At 42.5% G+C, this 21980-nt stretch overlaps 1 protein-coding gene across 5 annotated transcripts in view; it reads right to left on the minus strand.

Moving 5' to 3' along the window:
• The window catches only part of LOC109927921 (serine/threonine-protein phosphatase 2A 55 kDa regulatory subunit B beta isoform), a 501083-nt gene that overhangs the window by 50236 nt on the left and 428867 nt on the right, over positions 1-21980 (minus strand). For all 5 annotated transcript variants that reach the window (XM_048603895.1, XM_048603897.1, XM_048603899.1 and 2 more), the window contains 3 exons: positions 21345-21442; positions 11743-11908; positions 9152-9264 (listed from right to left, as the gene is read on the minus strand). In XM_048603895.1, the coding sequence (XP_048459852.1) occupies positions 9152-9264; positions 11743-11908; positions 21345-21442 (377 nt within the window). The remainder of the gene's footprint in view (positions 1-9151; positions 9265-11742; positions 11909-21344; positions 21443-21980) is intronic.

Here is a 21980-nt window from a genome sequence, read left to right on the forward strand (position 1 = left end):
CAGTGTAAAGAGTTTTTTTCATAAGCTCTAGACCAAGAGTGTTTATTTAAAGCCCTGAAAGGTTACTTGAAGCTGAAAGTCTAAGATTAATTATATGATGAATCAAGGGAGGGGCTATCAGATTCTGATGATGGGGAATTGACACCACAGCTAAGTCAAACCCTATATGGGACAGAGAAGGGAACTCTCTCTGGTAAGCGTATGATAACGGAGTATTTTGGGAGTTATGGGATTGTACTTTACTGGGTTTCAAAATATTCAAATTTGTATCATAGGAAATTAGTTTGGTTTATTCTATTTTATCTTCATTTCCTTTTCATAATAAACTTCTAATTCATTACTAAACCTGAATCTGTAGCATTGCGGGTTTGTTTCAGTGACAGACCACCTTGTCAAAACCAAATAAAAAATGATCAAGGATAACAAGGTGTAGAGCTGGATGAACACAGCAGGCCAAGCAGCATCACAGGAGCAGGAAGGCTGACGTTTCGGGCCTAGACCCTTCATCAGAAATGGGGGAGGGGAAGGGGGTTCTGAAATAAATAGGGAGAGAGGGGGAGGCGGATAGAAGATGGATAGAGGAGAAGATAGGTGGAGAGGAAACAGACAGGTCAAAGAGGCGGGGATGGAGCCAGTAAAGGTGAGTGTAGGTGGGGAGGTAGAGAGGAGATAGGTCAGTCCAGGGAGGACGGACAGGTCAAGGGGGCGGGATGAGGTTAGTAGGTAGGAAATGGGGGTGCGGCTTGAGGTGGGAGGAGGGGATAGGTGGGAGGGAGAACAGGTTAGGGAGGCGGGGACAAGCTGGACTGGTTTTGGGATGCGGTAGGGGGAGGGGAGATTTTGAAGCTTGTGAAATCCGCATGGGAACCCTGCAGCCCAATGGTATCAATGTGGATTTCACAAGCTTCAAAATTTTGATAAGGTCTAACACAAAAGGTTAGTTAACAAAATTAGATCACGTGGGATTTGGGCTGAAAATTGGTTAATGACTGAAAACAGAAAGCAGGAATAAATGACTAATTCTCAGGTTAGTGATCTGTAAGTACTGGGGTACCAAAAGGATCAGTGCTTGGACCAGCTGTTCATGATCTATATCAACAATTTGAATGAGACGGATGAAATGTAACATCTACAAGTTTACTGATTACACAAACTACGTGGGAATGTGAGGTGGATGCAAAGAGACTTTGAAGGAATTTTGACAGGTCAAGTGAGTGGGCAAGAACATGACAGATGGAATATAATGTGGAAAAATATGAAGTTATTCCCTCTGGTATGAAAAACAGATGCAGAATACTTTTTTAAATGATGAGTAAGTACAAAATTTGACGTCCAAAGGGACACGGCTGTCCTTCTTGATGAGTCACTAAAAGCTAATATACAGGTGCAGCAAACAATTAGGAAAGGCAAATGGTACATCGGTCTTCGTTGTGACTCGATGAAAGTCTGCAAGTAAGAATGTTTTGCCACAATTCTACAGAACTTTGGTGAGACGGCACCTGGATGTGCTAGGTGCAATTTTGGTTCCCTTATCCAAAGAAGCATATACTTGTCATTTTGGATCAAAATAAGATGTTATTGTTTAATGTATTTAAGTTTACTACCTCCATGTGCCTTGCTAATACAAATTCATCTATTACAAATCCCCACCAAAATAGCTTTTCCGTGCTATGTTCAGTCTTCAAAATTAATTTTAATAATGAAAGACACGTCCTGAAGCCCCTGTTGGCATGCCACTATATAAGAGATTGTTAAACCCTTTGGCAAATATTTATGCCTTCAGCAGTTGACAAACCGCACACCTTTAGTGGTGTCCACCAGACCCTGTTGCTAGTCTAACTAACCACTATGCACATCCATTTTCACAATGCTCCACCTTTTGCACCCACTTGCCTTTACCTCTCTTTTCACTAGACATTCAGATGTGGCAGAGGATTTTGAGGAGTAATGATGGAATGACAGACAAATGTTGAAGAAAGACAAACACAATAAAAAGGACAACTTCCTTGTGAATTCAGCCTGTCCACATTTTAGGCTTCACAGCTAACAGGATGGGAGCATCTCTCCTCATCTTTCACATTACTTCTGACACTTTTTCATTATTCAATCCTTTTTCTTCCAGCTGAAACACTATAATGCTAATTTCCCAATTATGTTATGAAAGGATCAATTGTTTTCAATGTAGGGTTGTGATGACAGGTCTGTTTTTATAAAAATGACATTGTTGAATGGCTTACACAGTTGAGGATACTCTTCACAAAAATAACATATGTAATAGATATTTAAACCTTTATCTTATTCTATTTCAAAGTAGCTGCTCAGGTCTGCCCAGAGTGCAAACTAGATAAGTATGCATGAAGGATGTAAGTGTGGTGGAGGGTCATGAACTGGCATTAAGTTGGCATGGATGGTGATGGACAGGAATTGCAATGAAGTTGGTAAACAGCTCTATCAAGGGTCATGGGGGGCTGGCATTCATAAGTTAGCAAAGAAAACAGGTGAAGGGGTTGATGGAGCATGAGGCAGAGGAGCTAGAGAATCAAATACTTAACAAGCTAACGAGTAAGAAGTCTCATAGAACAAGGGTGAGTCTTATAAAACAGCCCACCCTAGCACTTGGCATATTTGATCCCTATCTGTGGATGGCAGCCTGTCTGCATCTGCACCCAGCTCCCAGAACAAAGATTGGGCCTGACCTTCCCCTTCCTCCTCCTGAGGTGGGTGCTGTGATTTGGAGCCTTTCCCAACCCAGGCTAATCACCTTGGGAGGGAAAATGCAGAGTTCTGGCTCAGGAGGGGGGCCGGGAGAGTGCCACCAATACCCAACACTGGCATCCTGTAAAAAGCTGCAGCATTATCCACTCTTGCCTCAAAATAAAACAAATAGCTAGGTCTAAACAGATGTTCTCCCCCCAGGGATGCATCCTTTCTACTGCTTTTATCAGCCAATGCTATTTAACCACATGGTCAATGAACCATTTTTAATGTGGCCTTTCTCACACTCACCCAAGGTGGAATCATTCATCTACTGAGTCAGCTGACTGTGGGCAGAAGTGGAAATAAAACGACTGTCACAACTGAATAGCCAGAGAATCCCAGACTCTTTAGCATTATACCCTGGAGGAGTCAGGCCTAATCTCTCAATTTCTGCTGCAATAAGCAAGCCATGGCCTCATTTGTTTGTTAAACAGGCTGTGTCATATTGTTATGGAGGCAAGAAAGTGAGTTAGCACTGTGGAACCAGCTAAACCGTTAAGAGTAGCAAAAGCTTCTCCCGAATGCGCCCCACACAGATCCAAAGCTTTTGGCATTTTTCAGCTGTGCTATTCCATGGCACGTTTATATATTGTGACCTTCATATTGTACGCTTCGAAGCATCTATTTTTAAAAGGCCCGCCTAATATTACTATGTGAAGTAATTCAGGCAGAAATGAGGAAGGGAGGCATGAGAGAGAGTTGAACCAATTGAACTGCATGCAAAAAAAATTTGGAGCAGCCCCTAAAATAAAAAGGTAGTTGCGGTGAAAACAGAATTGTGTGTCACAAGGATTAAAGATAATTTAATGTATGGTAACTTCTTGTGTCTTTAATTTCTCTGTACCGTACATTTTCAGTGTACCATTTAAACATATTTATGTACATTCATGCCTTTTAGTATGTGACCCAGTCAGAATAAATAGGGTCATGCTTCTTAAAGGAGTGAAATGTCAGAGGTGCACCATCCCACAAGGACTGGGGTGACACTCTGAGAAGGCCAAGTAAAATCTGATCTCCCCAGCAACGCTCACATCCCAAGAATGAATTTTAAAAACATGCTGCAACTCATTCAAATCCATGCTGTACAGCTCTATGACTCTACTCAAGACCAGCAGCTAATCTGAGCTATTTACAGTCCGTAGAACCTTGTCTCAGATCAGTTGATAGTATTTGGTGGAGGTTGGCTCCTGCCAAATCCAGATTCTGAGATGAAGATATTCTCCTACCTACAGGGTTTGCTTTAGTTGAGGTACAGCACTGCTGACTCTGGTCACTGATTGAACACCAACTCAGAGTATCATCACCTGAAGTCAACCGTCAAGATCAATTCAAAATATCATCTGCACGTCTGCACAGTGATGTCATCATGTACAGTCAGTTACACAGTGATATCATTATGTACAGTCGGTTGCACAGTGATATCATTATGTACAAGTATTTCTGGGCTTCTGAACACTCAGTTTGAGGCTCAAGTGTCACCAATCAGTTCATGGTAATCGATATTCATATGAGTCTGCATACAAACATCTATCTGCATGGATTTCCACAAAAACAGAGAGGAGAGAGAGAGACAGACAGACAGATACATATCTAGGTGAAAATGCCGTCACTCTGTGTTTCACTCATCCTTCTGTAACATGGATGAAATCCAGCCTGTGGGAGGGCATTTGCAGGAACAATATGTCTAGTAATGGTAAGAGGTTGCTCCAGTTAAGACATTATTTCCATCCCAAATGGGTTTGGGGTAAATGATCAGTCATGATCTAGAATGATCAAGGGCTAAAGAGCCTACACTTGTGCCTACATTCCCAGCCTCCTACCCACAGGAAACATGTGCACAATTTTCCAAACTACCTTCAAAACTGATTTAAAGGACTGCATGGTCACAATTTGCTGAGTTGTCCGAGCCAGTTCAGCCAGTGTGGGTGCTGTTGTGGGTCTGTGCCAGGGGGTGTTGGACAACTGTGACATGATCACTGGAGATAGACTATGTCACTAACCCAACTCAAACTAAAAGCTTTCAAATGCAGTGTGACTGGTGCAGTCAGATCCTGAAATAATCAGTGCATGAAATTGCATCTAGAAAAAGAGTGGTGTACCACCTGCCACACCTTCCTAATCCAGAAGGCAAGTATACAGGAATAAACAGTCCTACATATCAACAAAAGGCGGCAGAAGTTGGGTTTGGTCTACAATTTGACCCATACACTCTGTGATAACCAGCACAATCTTTGGTGCTGGCAGCTGCCCAAGATATCTCTGACATTTTGTTCTTGGCCTGTGGGCATTGCTGGCAAGGCCTGCGGGCATTGCTGGCAAGGCCTGCATTTGTTGCCTGTTCCCAACTGCTCTTGAACTCAGCGACTTGGGGGGTAGCCATTTCAGAAGGCGATTAAGAATCAACCATGTTGTTGTGGGTCTGGAATCACATGTAGGCCAGACCAGGTAAGAATGGCAGAATTCCTTCCCTAAAGGATGGATGTTGCAACATAGAAACATAGGAAATTAGGTGCAGGAGTGGATTGTTTGGCCCTTTGAGCCTGCTCTGCCATTCAACATGGTCATGGTTGAACATCTAACTCAGTATCTTGTTCCTGCTTTCTCCCATTCCTTTGATCCCTTTAGCCCTTAGAACTATATCCATCTCCTTCTTAAAAACATTCAATGTTTTGGCCTCAACCACTTTCTGTGGCAGAGATATTCCATAGGCTCACCACTCTCGGGGTGAAGAAATTTATCCTCACCTCCAATCTAAATGGACTACGCTTCCTGCGTTTACCCTGTCTAATTGAAATTTATAGGTTTCTATGGGATCCTTCCTCATTCTTCTGAACTCCAGCGAATATCCAGTCTGTCTTAATATGTCAGTCCCGCCATCCCAGGAATCAGTCTGGTAAACCTTCATTGCACTCCCTCCATAGCCAGAACATCCTTCCATAGATAAGAGGAAGGTACACCGACCATTCCAGGTGTGGTCTCACCAAGTACAATCACAGCAAGTCATTACTGCCCCTGAACTCAAATTCTCTCACTATGAAGGCCAACATACCACTTGCCTTCTTCACTGCCTGTTGCACCTACATGCTTATTTTCAGCAATTAGTGTACAAGGATACCCAGGTGTCAGTGCACAGGCTCCACTTTTCCCAATCTATTGCCACCCAGATAATAATCTGCCTGCCTGTTTTTGCTACTAAAGTGGATAATCTCACATTTATTCACATTGTACATCATCTGCCATACATTTGCTCACTCAATTAACTTGTCCAGTCAATTATCCAGTCAATGATTGTTGTTATGATCACTACTTCTGATACTAGTTTTACATTCAATTAATACATCTGGAATATAACTTCCATCAGTGAATACAGTAGACTAGATTTACTAAAGTGCAAGTAAATTGCTGCTCCACCTGGAAGGAGTGTCTGGGGCCTTGGATGGTGAAGGAGTAGGTAAATGGGCAGATATTACACCTTCTGTGATTGCATGGGAAGGTGCTGTAGACATGTGAGGTAGTGTTGGGAAATGGAGGAGGAGTGGACCAAGCTCTCCAGGAGGGAACAGTCCCTGAGGAAGGCTGACAAGGAGGGGACAGGGATACTTGTCTGGTTGTGGCATCCTGCTGGAGGTGATGTAAATGGTGGCTTACAATCCTTTAGCTGCGGAGGCTGGTGGGATGGTAAGTGAGGACCAAGGAGATCCTATCGTGGTTGTGGGCTAGAACAGTAGGGATGAGGGCAGAAGTATAAGAAATGGGTTGACATCAGCTAAGGGCCTTGAAGACCAGGGTAGTGGAGAATCCCTGATTTAGGAAAAAGGTGGACACTTCTGAGGCCCTCCGACAGAACGTGGCATTGTAAATATGGAGATACTGAGAGAACGGGACGGAGTCCTTACAGGAAAGGAAGTGAGGATGTAGAGTCCAGGTACTTTGGGAGTTGGTGGGTTTGTAATGGCCAACCTATCCCCAGAAAGACAAACAGATGTTGAGGAAGGGAAGGGAGGAGTCAGAAATAGACTAGGTGAAGGTGAGAATGGTGAAACTTTCCCAATCTGCTTGAGGGAGGGAAGCAGCACCGATTATGTCATTGATATACCAGAGAAAGACTTGTGGGTGGGGACCTGAGTAGGATTGGAACAAGGAATGTTCCACATATCCCACAAAGAGACATGCATAACTGGCACCCACGAGGGAACCCATAGGCACCAACACGCCAAACCCATCTTTGCCATAATACCACTTTTTCCTAACTGCTATCAGTTCTGAGGAGTCAGTAGACTCAAAATGTTAACTGTGCTCTCTCCTTACAGAGGTTGCCAGGCCTGCTGAGTTTCTCCAGGAATTTCTGCTTTCATTTCAGATCTCTAGCATCTACAGTTCTTTGTTTTATTTAATAACCAGATAATTAGCTTGGGTGACTGGACACTTCCACAATGGCACTACCTTGCCTGTGCACTGTGGTTGCACATATGAGGTGAATGCTTCCCCAAGAGTATATGCATCATCAAATCTAGCCTGTGTGGGGCCTTCCCCAAACATCCTGATACAAAACAGCTTTTCTTTCTGTCAATTATTTATCTTCCTGGCTTGAGGCTACTGATCCCTTCCTGGGCCATTGATCCAAAGATACTAGAATCCCTGCATTTCAGAATTGGGATGGCTGGGATCCACTCATTCAACATAGGCCAGGGGCTGAAACTGGGACCTTCCATGTGTGGCACCTGCTGTATTAAGTAGCAGCCTTTGCTGCCCTGCCCTGCAAAATTATAGTATTCTAATTTACAGAACCTTTGTGAGAACTGAATCAGTTTTGTATTTGTGATATAGGTACTTATATTTGGAAGTGCCTATATATGTGCTTCATCCAGTCACCAAAAACTCTAACGCAATGAATAACCAGACAACATAGAAAATAGGAGCCTGAGTCAGATATTTGACCCTTTTGGCCTATCCTGGTGATGTTGGTCAAGCAATGCATATTAACCAGGGCATTCTTCCGTTCTTCTTGAAATAGTGACATCATCTTGGCTGGGATTTTGCAGTGGGAGAGACTGTTGACAATGAACCGTGTTTACTGTCACTACCACTTTGTAACTGACTGTAACTTCAAGATGTCGGCCACGTGCAGATGAATGTAGAAATCCTGATGTTGCAATCCGTCACTCGTGATTGGACTCGGGCTGTGCTGTGGACACCTCCCACAACAAATGCCCACCCTCCGTCCCACCAGCAAACCGCTCTTCACCCAACCCAAGCAACAAATCTCCCCCACCTCAAGAGCCATAGGCCCCAAAATCAGCAAGAATCTGAACTTTCCCACTCCCACATCATTGTCAGAAAACCCATAAAACATTGCACCTTATTCAATCAGCTTTTTAAAGAAAACGTGGTCGATAAATTTTGATGAATTGATCTTGAAAATTTGATCACTACCCCACTGTGTATGTCTCAATCATTAAATTTGTTAGTGGCAACCATAAAGGTTGCAGAAAAAAATACAAGGGACTAGAGGGTTTGAGTTATAAGGAGGGACTGGATAGGCAAGGACTTCTTTTCCTGGAGCGTTGGAAATGGACGGGCGACCTTATAGAGGTTTATAAAGTCCTGAGGGGCATAGATAAGGTGAATAGCCAAGGTATTTTCCCCAGGGTAGGGGAATCCAAAACTAGATGGCACGGTTTTAAGATGAGAGGAGAAAGATTTAAAAGGGACCTGAGGGGCAACTTTTTCACACAGAGGGTGGTGCATGGATGGAATGAGCTAGCAGTAGTAGTAGTAGAGGCAGGTACAATTTCAACATTTAAAAGACATTTGGACAGGTACATGAATAGGAAAGGTTTAGAGGGAAATGGGACTAGTTCAGTTTAGGAAACCTGGTCGGCATGGGTGAGTTGGAGTGAAGGGTCTGTTTCCATGCTGTTTGACTCTATGATTTTATATCAGCTCCTAGTGTTTCATTGCTGGTCATCTGTGAAAAGTCTTTAATGTGAATGTATGCTTGTACAGTCTATCGAAAGCACTTTAGTTCCATTTTGTGGATCCCCAGTCAAAATGCTGCAACCAGTCCTAGTAACCCGCACATGAAGCAGGAGAAATCCTCACCAGAGAGATCCCAAGAGATCACTTAAGATGTTCTGATGCACTGTGCTACCAGTGAACCATCGGGTTACATTACCCATATTCAAAGAGATTCATCTGAGAGCATGTAATATTTGCTCACTTACCTACAGTTCAACTCTGAACACACTATACATTGGACAAGATGAGTACAAGAGTATGAACAGATCAGTATAAATGTTATTCACCGTAGAGTCGGGAGTGAAGTACATTTAATCTCCCTGCTCAGTACATCGGTAATCTGTGGCATAATGTACAACTCAATGAATGACCTTACCCGTAGGGTTGTGATTGTGGAGGGATCTTTGATTCTACCATCTTCATCCTTCAAGTTGTATCCTTCTGGCCTTTTGTCTCGCTCGCTAATTTTCCACAGTTTAACCGTCTTATCTATTTCCAAAGAAAAATTAAACAGTTCAGTTAATCCTACAGGAGATTTACTACATACTCCCTGTGAAATTCTGGCTTTCCCATTCAGGAGGTAAATCCATTTAATTCAGATTACTATCCTAGAATTTGTAATAATTCTCACAATAATCTCTGCATGAATTATCACTTTCTGTTTTCTGTCAGTTACGTGATGTCGATGGCTTGCAAATCGAGTCGATTTGAGTCATAATATGTTTTAAACTGCTTTATGTTCATGTTCAATCAAGAAGAAGAATGGACAGACACATGTAGTTGGACAGCATAGTGGAAAAACTGCAGTCATGTAAGGGTTCCTGGACATTGCCACTAGGAATGATACCATCCATTTAGTTCCTCTCTGCCACTTCTCCCCTCTTGCCTACCAAACCAATCATCCTCAGGCTCCCCAACACCAGCACCGAAACCCACTTTGTTTAATTTTTTTCCACAGCCTAATTGGACTCATTTTGTCCAGAGGATGTTTTGAATGGCTCCTGCTCAGTCTCTGCTCTGTGGCCTACACCCTGACAGTACAAACCCTGCACTCAGGAAATCCTCCAGTAAAGCCTGCCTCTGGTACTGGCCATCCCAGGGCTAGCAGCCTGTTACATTTGGCTAACAGAAATCAGGTGAAATACAAATACTATAGTGTGTTGCATGGGATATATACTTGCAAAGGGGCAGTTTTTCAGGGGAATGTATGAGAGAATATAGCAGTGGGATGAACTGAATACCTGTTTCAACGAGCTAACAGAAGCATGTTGGGTTCAGTGAACTCAGTCTATGCGGTGATGTTTTATGATTCTAATTTGACAACAGGACAGGGACTAAAAGGTAGGCTGCTTCAATTCCCCATCCCATCACATCAAATGTCCACCACATTAAAAACCCTAGTCCAGATGACCTTAATGTTTTGCAGCCATTGGATGTGAAGAATGATTACACTGATGAGCCCGTTTTGTTCCCAGAAACACTGCATAAAACAGCAGCCGCTGGAGATCACATGAATTGTTAATACTATGAAAAATGATCTTTATAATGAGGTTCTCCACCTGTCTGTTCTGTGTAATGCACAGGACAGCCACATGATATAGATGATGATTGGAAATGATTTAAAGTAATATATTTTCCAAATATGTCTTGTTAATGAAACATAGAATGCTCTCAATTGATTGTTATCAGAGAACAAGTTGTGTAAGAATATTTATTAAATATTAACAGGTCTTTGAATCATGAAAGCTCCTCTACCCTCCGCACCCCTTCAATGAACTCTCTCCACCTCATTTCTGTTGTATTAAAAAATAGGGATTCTCTCTCCATCACTCCCCAACTCACCTCTATGTCAGACACCATCCATTCGAGGGAAAGCAGAAGACCAGCCTTCTGCCACTAACTGTACATGAGGGCAACTTTGTAGTCAGGAATGCCTCTCTTTTCCTCTCCTCTTGCTTTCCCTTCCAATGGGAAAATATGATGCCTTGGTCCTGGAGGGCTGTACCCACTCAGCTACCACTTTGCTGTTCCACATGTTACAACTCCAAGCTACGTGGGGCTACCTTGTGCCACTGTCTCAATCTAGTTTTAATTCCAGGCAAGCAAAATTAAATGTTGTCACAAATTGTTCTCCTGAATTTGGGTGCAGAAGTGTTTGTGTAATTGATCTCCATTTCCTGGAGACCTTCTGACACACCTGCAGGGTTGTCAACATTATGTTTCTCCCCAATCATCACATTTAAAAATACAGTTCAGTCGTAATGAGGACTACTAAGATTGTTTCGTGGGCTTTTAATAGCCATAGTACAAATATCTAGAGCGAATTTATCAGTAGATAGAAATGGACAGACAGTTTAGAGTGTTGCTCAAAAAGTCTACAGACAACTTTCATCAGGAATTTTTAGGGCAGGGGTTGGAGAGTGGAGTTGAGTCCATGAAATGGGAAACTCCATGCTCAGGGTGATCTGTTCGAGTTGTTATAAATGTTAGAAGGAATTGATATGTGCAGAAGAATGACACTCTTCAATGGCAAGCGTTGAGATAAAAGGGATATGATCTTCAAAACAAAGCTGGGTTGATTGAAAAGGAAATTGAAAAACAGTTTGTCCATGCAGCTCGACATGAAAATGAGGAACTTTCTCCCCAATAAAGCTCTGCATGCTGGAGGTCAGTTGGAGTTTGAAGACTGATATCAAGGGTTGGGTAAGGATACAGAAGGATATAGAGATAAGGCAGGTAAATGGAGTTAAGCTACAGATCAGCAATGGAAAGTACAGCTGACCTAAGGGATTAATATAGCCTTTTCCTGGTCCTAATATTCCTCAAATGCGGCAGGAGTGAAGTTAGATGACCAAATAATCTTTAATATCGCCTATTTTCAGGTCCTCAAGTGAACACAGGTTACTTGAACTGGAACAGATTTACAATTTTACATTCAAACCTCAGTAACATCCGCCCATAACATACCATTGGTTGAGAGAAGGAAGTAGGCTGCATTCTGCTGGGGTAGCCACCTGATTTTATTTATCTTCTCTTCGATCTCTAGACTCTTCAGGTAGTCAAACTCCGGTTCATGGCTCTGGAAAGTGCTGTAAACATTATATTCTCCTCTGCGATGAGACTGGTTTTTACTCTGGGGCAAACAGGGAAAAAAAAACAATATAAAAAGTGTTCAGAATTCCTTTTCCTGCAATACCACAAAACGATAGGGATACCTGTGGCTGTTATTGGCCTGGCTAAAAATCACTCTCAATACCACAGTGATTTATAGCATACTCCCAGATATTCCGTCAATACAAATCATGATCAGAGAAGCCACAGGTCATTGTGACAGGGATGCAGGAGCAGAGATTAAAGAGTTTCTCACAGGGCATTAGTTTTTGGAGAGCAGTAACTTGATTGACTCCACAGGCAACAATTGGCTTCATCATCATTAACTGCACTTACAAGCAATGATTTTCTGAAATGGGATTCACATCCTTATTTAAACGTGTTCAGAAATGTCTATAAAATTCTTTTCCTGAAGGCCTATCCATTATAACAATTAAGTGAATTGCTGAGAAGACCATAGAGATCCAGTTTACAGCACCACAGTCCTAGTTTGCTTGAGTTCCTTTTCCTTGGGGCTTTGCTCTGGTATTTTCAGCAGCAGTGCTTTCAAGAGAGAGGCAAGGACTTGGGTTGGAAGAGCATGTCACAAGGACGACCGATCCTGCGGCTGACCACCGTTGTCAAATCTGGGGTCATGCCGTTTGGTACTCCCAGGTACACCCCAGTTTAGAATAATGATCTTCCAAATGCGGTCAATGGAAGACCTCTCCTGAAGGCTGTGTTTCCCAAACACTTCCCCGATGTGATTTCAATTGTGTAATCTCAGAGTGAAAATTCGTGAGTTTTCCCTGAAAAGAAGTGAAGACCCAATTTTTTTCCAAGTTGTGGTTGGAACAGTAACTGGGGCTCAGAGGACAGACGCTAAAGCTCCACCAATAGATGGAACAAAACACACAAATTAAACAGGCCTCAGAGTGTTAAAAGTGAGTTGGAGCTTTTAAGTCTGCAACTGCTGCCTTGAAACTTGCTACCTCAAGCTCCCACCCTACCAGCCCAGAGGGCTACTACCCATAGTGTGGGAACCCATGACTTAGAGGGCAAACAAATGAAGACGAAGGCATTAAGAGCGTTGAATGCCTTATTTACTAGTTTTATGGCTATCTTTGGCATCATGAAGCACTGACTACACCATTCAGTGCTGAATGCAAAATGCAACAGAGCCTTAAGATTGTATCCTAGGCAACGGCACAGAATAGCTTTCCTTTGGGACAATCATGCTCCTGTACCTCGTGGTTTAGGGATTGCATTGTATCATGTGATCTAATCTCAATAACAAACCTTCGTTTCATCCATTCCAGCCCCGTATACCCTTCAAGTTTTACAATGCTAGGAAAAGACTAAATCATGACATATTTCACCAAAAAGGCAATCTTGTTACAATTACATTTGTCTCAATCCTCATATAAACGGATCTTGTCAAAATTGGAAAGAAAATTAAGGTTGCCTTTGAATAGGAATCTTGCAATGAGAATGCCTAGAGGGCTGGTCAATATATGGTCCTGACCGTAGAAAATATAGATTTAATTGCCTGTCTCCAGCATTCCAGAATTAGCAACAAGCTGGAGGTAGAGAGGCGCACCAAGGAAAATATTGGCATTTCCAATTAAGAGCTCTGGACAGTTGTAGTATCCATACCTCTGGGTATAAAACCTTTAATCATAACAGATTGCAACAACTGGAATTAATCTTTAAGAACAGCAGAGGGGTGATACCTTCTAAGGAGCAAAGAGAAAGCTACTGTTTAGTACTTCTCATGTAAAGATAGTGCAGCAACATGCACCCTTTCAGTAGTAGCCACCACTTCCTCTCCAGCAGTAATGGGTAGATAATTAAAACACTTAAAGGGGTAATTATCTCCTGTTTATGGACACACATGAAAGTTTGTGAATGACCCCCCTGTATTCACTTCCCTCGAGAGGAGGTAGCTTCAAATCCTGAGGGTGAAGACTTGTTATTTTTGAAGATGAAGTGTTCACTTGCAGAAAATGGCAAGATGGCTTGCTGAGGTGCCATACCCCAGCTCAGCCATGGAGTAGTGAAATGAAACTGTACGCATCTACTCCTATGATAGTGATAGCAGCTACGCTGCTCCTCTGTCACTATGCACTCTAATGCAACTCAGCAGCACTCCCTGTGCCCTTACAATAGGGGCTGTCAGACTCCATTGAGAGTGGACAACAATTTCCTCCACCCCTGTTACCAGAACCCATCCACTATCACTATCAGACACCTACCTGCAGAGGAAACACGCTAACTAGCTATTCCCCATTATTTGAGGCTGCTGGGCACGCATTGGAAATGTGTTCAGTTGGGACAGGCGAAAAAGTCCTGACTTATGGTTCTTGATCGCTTGTAGGAAAAGCGTTACTCCTGGCAGGATCAACCATCTTAAAAAAAAGTGTTTTCTGGTACATTTAGTGGTGAGAATGGCTGGTGGATCATTAGGAAGGGGACATGAATGTCATTCGATGATCAAAGAAGAACCCTCCAAGGCTCCTTTGAAGGCAGCCTCCAAACCCACGACCCCTACCATGTAGAAGGATAAGGGCAACAGATAAATGAAAATACCATCACCTGTAAGTTCCCTTCCAAGATACTCACCATCTTGACTTGAAAATATATTACCATTCCTTCACCGTTGCTGTGTCAAAATCCTGGAACTCCCTCCCTAATGGCATTTTAGTTGTCACTACAGCCCAAGGATTGTAAAAGTTGAAGACAGCAGTTCACCACCATCATCTCCAGGGCAACTAGGGATGGACAATAAATGCTGGTCTACCTAGGAATACCTGCATGTCATGAAAGGAATTTTTAAAAAGTACGTTTGAAAACAAAGTCAGGATTAAAGGACAGCGAGAGGCAGGAAGTGGTGTTTTACAGGGATTAGTGCTGGACCTACCCTTATGGTGAATAAATCATTTGGAATTAAAAACACAATTGAAAATGTGCAAATTGACATCCAACTGGACGGTGCCCAGGACGATTCTGACAAAATAGGGGAAGATATTAGTGTACTTGCAGTGCATGAAATGGCAAATTAACTTTAGTATAGACAAGTGAAATGGGATGCTTTTGGTGGAAGAATAAGGGAAGTAAGTGTCTAAATGATGTAGTGGAGCAGAAAGGGTAATCTGGGGATACAGATACATAAATCACAAAGTATTGTGATAACTTAATAAATCATGAGAGAGAAAGGACAGCACAGGGGAATATTTTCAGAGATAAAACAGAAAAACAGAGAGGTTATGTTCAGAGATAGTAAGAACTGCTGATGCTGGAGTCAGAGATAACACCGTGTGGAGCTGGAGGAACACAGCAGGCCAGGCAGCATCAGAGGAGCAGGAAAGTTGATGTTATGGGTCAGGACCCTTCTTCAGAAAATTTTCTGAAGGGTCCCAACACGAAATGTTAACTTTCCTACTCTTCTGATGCTGCCAGGCCTGCTGTGTTCCTCTAGCTTCACAGAGAGGTTATGCTGATCTTTTACATAGCTTGAGCTAGACATGGGAGTATTGTGATCAGCTTTGAACTACTTATAACAAAATGGATATGGAGCCAATGGAGATTGTGCAATATATTTAGAGGAAGTAAGTCCTGCAATAAGATAACATCTTTCAGATCCCATGAGGGACATCAGGAAGCATCTTTTCTTACAAATGGTGGTAAAAACATGAAGCCTCTCCCTCTGTGGAGGTTATGGATTAATTGGGATATCTAGGTACCTGTAAATGGATTGAGGGCTGGAATATAGTTAAGACAAGATCAGCCTTGATCAAAATAAACAGTCAGATAGGCTGAAGGGGCTGAGTGGCCTAATCCTGATCTTTATTAAGTACATTATCACTATCCTTCAATCCAAAAATGGACATGGACTATTCACCTTCAAAGCTTCTGGTAGCAGAGCTTCAGCAACAGCCCAGCTATGGAAGGCATTAAACTCTGGAGGCACATATTCCCATATCCCATCATAACAAATGTCATCCCACAGCTCTGATGTCACGTCTCAGTTTCCTCATTACCATTAATGTATTTTTAGGCCACCATCAAACCTGGTCCACTTGAACTCAGTGCTACAAAACAAACATGAGATGTATTGGATCTGAGCTGGCAGGATCCCCACTCATGCTCGCCACTCGAGACATGTCCTGGAATACAGTGTGGCCTGGACTAGGTTGAACTGCAGTGTTTAGATCAACAGCCTGTTAACTCTCACTGTCTAGCTCAGTAGCTGGCTACTCTCACAACTGAATCAGGAGGTTGTGGGTTAAAATCCCACACTAGAAGACTGAAGCGCACAATCTAGGTTGACACCGAGATGCTCAAAGCACAGATGGAGCACTGCAGCATCCGTGATGCTGTGTTGCAGATGTGACATTAACTATAGCCTTGTCTGCCTTCTCAGGTGAATTAAGTGAAGAGCAGCAGGAAGTTCTCCCCTGCCCAATATTTACTCCTCAACCAACAACTTGTGAACAGGTTGCCTGGCCATTAGCACATCACAGTTTGTAGGATTTTCCTGTACACCATAAACTGGCTGCTGCATTTTTTACATATTATCATGTTATTATGTCACTGACTGTAAAGCACTCCGGCATATCCTAAAGCCATGAAAAGTGCTATATAAACACAAGTTCTTTCTTTAGTCTTGAAGTTGAAGAACGGTTGTTTGAGGTGCCGATGTTCAAAGAACTTTAGCTCAGCACGGAGAAAGAAACAAGATTAAACTTGTACAAGCAGATGTGGGTAACAGTGGGATCAGTAATCAGTTTCCGTTCCTTATTAGTCCACTCAAGCCTCTTGACAATATCCCAATTTGAAAGCTTGCAGAAACACACCATTAGTTCCTCTCTACGGGAGAGCTATGTTGTGTGATTTAATTTCAATTTTTTCGATACTGACATCAACTCTGCTGTTTTATGGTGTGGAGAATACAACTCCAGGACAATGATTAGTGTGGGTTGTGAGCTGATTGATAGTGACACAAATGCCTAAGGCTTTTTTTCTGATTCGAGCATTGGTAGCTGGGAAATCAGTGAATACAAGTCGAAACTGAGGACTGATACAGTCAGACTTCACAAGACAAATAACAAATACATCAGTAGGCCTGGTTTCAACCAATAACATTCATTCATTTCCTTGGGTCCTTAGTGCTAAGATCTCACTGTTGCCAAACCAAACTTGCCCTTCAGCTCCAGGTGGCTCACTGGAGAAATGCATGCCCTAATATAACACAAAATCAAACGAAACAAAAATGCCCCTAACTATGATCGGAGCTTTGTTCAATGCCCAGACATAGGCAGGGAAAAACACAAGGTTTCAATTGCTGATCGTTATCCAGTAATCTCCACTGGTATCTCAATGCCATATTCCTGCTTCTCCCCTCCCCATACCCCTTGATGCTTTTAAGATCTAAAAATTTATATCTATCTCTTTCTTGAATATATTCAGTGATTTGACTTCCACAACCCTCTGTAATAGAGAATTCTACAGGTTCACTGCCCGAGTGAAAAAGTGTTTCCTCATCTCAGTCCTAAAGAGGTCTACCCTGTATCCTGCAACAGGGTTAGGATTAGTGTCCCTTGTTCTAGACCAGGGGAAACATCCTTCCCGTATGTAGTCTGTCCAACCCTGCTACAATTTTAGATATTTCAATCAAGTCCGAGTTTGGAAACCTAACTTCCCTAACACTTTCTCACCCTGGTTTCCGCACTTAGAATAAGGACCGCATCCATTTCATGCTCATCTCCAAGTGACAGACTGATTCCAATCTGGCGTGATTCCAGGGTCTCGGGACATCTCCCCCTCAACACACACATGTCTTGCTGCCAGCTTACTATGATGTCACTTCTACTACAGTCTATGGGAACAGGGAGTGGGGTGGAGAGTGTATGTTTGCAGTGCCAGGCTGAAGGCTTACCTGAAGCAAACTCCTTTGTGCCAGCCCTGTTGCTGTTCTGTCCCTGTCATTTGGTGCATATCCTGGAACTCCATACCTAACAGCATCATGGGGGCTGCACCGGTTCACAAAATCTTCAACAAATCAAGTGCAACCAGGGATGAGCAATAGAAACCAACTCTGCTAGCAGTACTCATTTTCTAAGAATGAATATTAAGGAAAAAATGGCAATAGTTTGTTCTCATCTGCCTTTAAATCTTTGACCTTGGGGCTTCGGTCCTTTGATTCAAATCAATTCAGAAGAGAAAATTCAAGACATGCCACAGTGCTTCATGACAGATTGGTCCAACCTACTTTAATCCACTTTAACTTGAAGTGCAAAGTGTACTGTATACAAAACAGTACCTAACATCATTGGATATGTGATCTGAAGTGGAATTTTGAGCAACATCAAACATTCAAGAAAGATGTCAATTATTACAAGGATTGTCTTCCATATGATAGAATTACTTTGTGTTTACAGCAAACAAAACACAATCGCTGAGCTCAATGATGTTTATGCTGCACACTAAACTCTTCTCGTCCTCCTTCATCATATCCTTTCAATAAATTCCACCATTCATTGCACCCTCATACACTCATCTAACTTCTCCTTAAATTAATTTATGCCATTTAACAAAAGCATTTAGAGAACACCCAACACGTTTGCTTCAATAACTTTGCGTGCTCTGCATTCTAACAACTTTCCAGGAAAAGAAGCTTCTCTAGAATTCTTAACGGGTTTATTAATAAGCAAAAATTTGTTTTAAGACCCAGACTTTTGATTCCTATGAGTTACTAAAACTGGTGTTCTGTCTGGTTCTAAGTCTCATGATCTTATATGTTTACCCAGCTCCCTTATACCAATATCATTCACCTCAAAGATTTCCAGTGGTAGTGACTTTGTAAATGTACTTCCTTCCGAGTAAAGAGGTCCTTTCAAATTCTCGACTGCATTGATTGCAGACTGTCTTTCGTTCTGATTTCCAATCTGAGCATCACCACTGCAGGTCTGGATTGGATCCACTAACTCAGCACATGCTCAAGCATAAAACTAATTACTTGCTTGATCTGCATGACTCAGTTCTATACTAAAACAACTTTCAAGTGAAATTGGCCAATTAGGTCAACTGTTATGGAGCTGGCAAAACAAGAGGAAGGGACTTGCAGTTCTACACTGTATTTCACAATCCCTTCCAAACTGTTTTTTTTTAAAAATGTATTCATTCATGGGATGTGGGCCAGTATTTATTGCCCTCCCCAACTGCCCTTGAATTTTACAAAAATGAAGCATTCTTTGCATTGTAGTTACTGCTGTATTACAGAAAAGATGCACTTACGTAGCAGTTTTAATGTAATAAAACATCTCAAATCGCTTCACAGGAATGTTGTAACCAAACAAAACTCAACAACAAGCCACATAAGAAAATTTACAACTAAGGGCTTAGTCAAAGCAGTAGGTTTTATGAAGCATCTTACAGAAAAAGAGGAAGGAGAAGTTTGTGGAGGGAATCTGAGAGCTTAGGACCTAGAACCTTAAGGAATGACCACGAATGCCAGAGCATTTAAAAGCAGGGATGCTTAATAGGCCACAATCAGATCAGCAAAGGTAGGGTTGTAGAACTGGAGGAAGAGATGGGGAAGAGTACAAGGCCACGGTGGGATTTGAAAATAAGGATGACAATTTGAACATTGAGCCAAAGTAGGTCAACAAGCAAAGGGGTGACTGGTGCAAGTGAGCATGAGTAGCACAGTTTTACATAAGCTTAAGTGCCGAGACAGTAGATCACGGGAGGCAAACCAGGAGTTCGTTGGAATAGTAAAGTGTGAACAAGATTTCCAACAGTAGATGAACTGAGACAAGGATGGAGCCAGGCAATGCCACAGAGGTGGAAATAATGGTTTTAGTGCTGAAGAGGGTATGTCATCAGAAGCTTATCTTGCAACCAAAAATGAGGTGACAAATGGTCTGCTGTAGCTTCAAAACATTTCCAGGAAAAGACAGAGAGTGAGCCATTAGCTAGGGAGCAAACCTTGAAGCAAGACCTGAAGCTAATTGCTTGGATTTCCCACTGTTTAACTGGAGGAAGTTCCTGTCATCTGGTAATGGACTCTGGAAAGCAGACTGAAAACTTAGAGATAGTAGTCAAGTCAAGAGTGCTGGTAATGGTGTGAGAGTGGGAGACAGATAGAGCTGGGTGTCACCAGTACACATGTGGAAACTAACATCATCCCTTTAGATGACAGGACTGAGGGGCAGGGTGCAAGGATAGATCCTTGTTGGGGTGGGGAGGGTAAAAGTAATGGTACTGGAGTGGTAAGAGAAGCCAGTGCATGAGTATCTTTTGCTAGATGTGGAAACATAAGAATGGAATGAGGTACATGTGGTGACTCCATTGTCGATTGTCGGGAAAAGCCCATCTGGTTCACTAATGTCCTTTAGGGAAGGGAACCGCCATCCTTACCTGGTCTGGCCTAGCCTACATATGACCCCAGACCCACAGCAAAATGGTTGACTCTTAACTGCCCTCTGGGCGATTAGGGATGGGCAATAAATGCTACCTAGCCAGTGACGCCCCTCATCCCGTGAATGAATTAAAAAGAAAAGCTGGGTGACAATAGAGGGGCATCCAATGAAGTTGGTATGGTCAACCTTGTTAAAAGTGGCAGACAGGATGAGGAGGGAGCAGTGGGAAGAGTTTGCTGCGGTCACAATCACACAGAGCAATATTTGTAACTCTGGAAACAGTCTGTCAAATTATCCCCAAGGTCTCGCAAATATGCTAATGAGCAGACAATCTGTTTTAAGGTCAGCAACAAATATTAAGCTGGACAGCAGGAGAGTTTCTCAGCTCTTCTTAAAAAACATGCCACGGGATGTTTTAAATTCTCTGTGACAGCAGATAGAGCTTTGGGTTGATGTCTCATCCGAAAGATTATATCTTCAAGAATGTAGCAACTTCCTCAGCGCTGCTCGTGAGGTGTCAGTGTCTAGATTCTGAAGTCGTCGTCGAACAGGACTCAAAATGTTAAAGCTTGTCTCCCTCCACAGATGCTGCCAGACTTGCTGAGTTTCTCCAGCATTCTTGGTGTTTGTTTCATATTTCCAGCATCTGTTTTGCCTTTATTCTAGTGCCTAGATATGTTGGCCTAAGTGTCAAGAATGAAATCCAAACCCATAATTTTCTGACCCTTCTGGACAATGATTTCCTAATCCTGTTACTGGTGGATGGAGGCAGAAACAGCAGAAGAAAATCTCTAAGTAGCAATCATTTCAATATGTTATGAAAGAAAAGGTAAGCACAGTTTGACAGCTGGAAAGGATCTGTCAGCATTGAAAAGAATATTAAGATGCAGCCTCATAAAAGCCCGAGAAATAAAGGTTGCTCGTCAGACAGGGGAATACGTTTTCCAAATCACTTCTTACGAAGCTTTATAGCTTGATAACTCTGTGGCTTGTGAATCAGCAGGATCCTGGTTAATAGGAACAAAGCAGACATACTAGCTTTTCAGAGTAACTCACCTCCTGCTCTCGCTGAAATATTACAACTCGACCCCCCTTGTCCCCTGTCGCTAACAATTCTCCAGTGTTGTTGAATTCTACTGTAGAAATTATGTCGGCTGGAAAACAAAAGCAAAAGGACAGAATGTAAATTAAGGAATTTTCTTTGCATTTAATAAACAAACTAGCCCCACTTCTCGCTCCCACACAAAGATCACAGTTACATTATCAAGTCACTATCCCACACCTAATTCTCCTTCATAGCCCAGGTTACTGCCCTGGACACTCTCCAGCTGGTCATTCAGTGGGAGCCCCAAGCTCAGACATACGGGAAGACTTTACAAAAGACAGGTGACTTCAACAGTCATTCTCATCAACACATCTGACCAATGAACATTGCGCTTTTCAGCAGTTTGACAGAAGACAATATTGTTTTTGTTCCTTTATTTTCACAGACCAAAACCAAAAACAGCAACGATTTTGCTTTATTCCGAAAGAAGCTACTGTTTTCCAGTTTGGAAGACTGGAACAGGATCAGGCCATTCAGTCCTTCAAGAGACAACAAGGTGCAGGGCTGGATGAACACAGCAGGCCAAGCAGCATCATAGGAGCAGAGAGGCTGACGTTTCGGGCCTAGACCCTTCATCAGAAACCCTT

Source organism: Rhincodon typus, chromosome 12 (assembly GCF_021869965.1).
Source record: "Rhincodon typus isolate 14 chromosome 12, sRhiTyp1.1, whole genome shotgun sequence".
Taxonomy (NCBI): Eukaryota; Metazoa; Chordata; class Chondrichthyes; order Orectolobiformes; family Rhincodontidae; genus Rhincodon; species Rhincodon typus.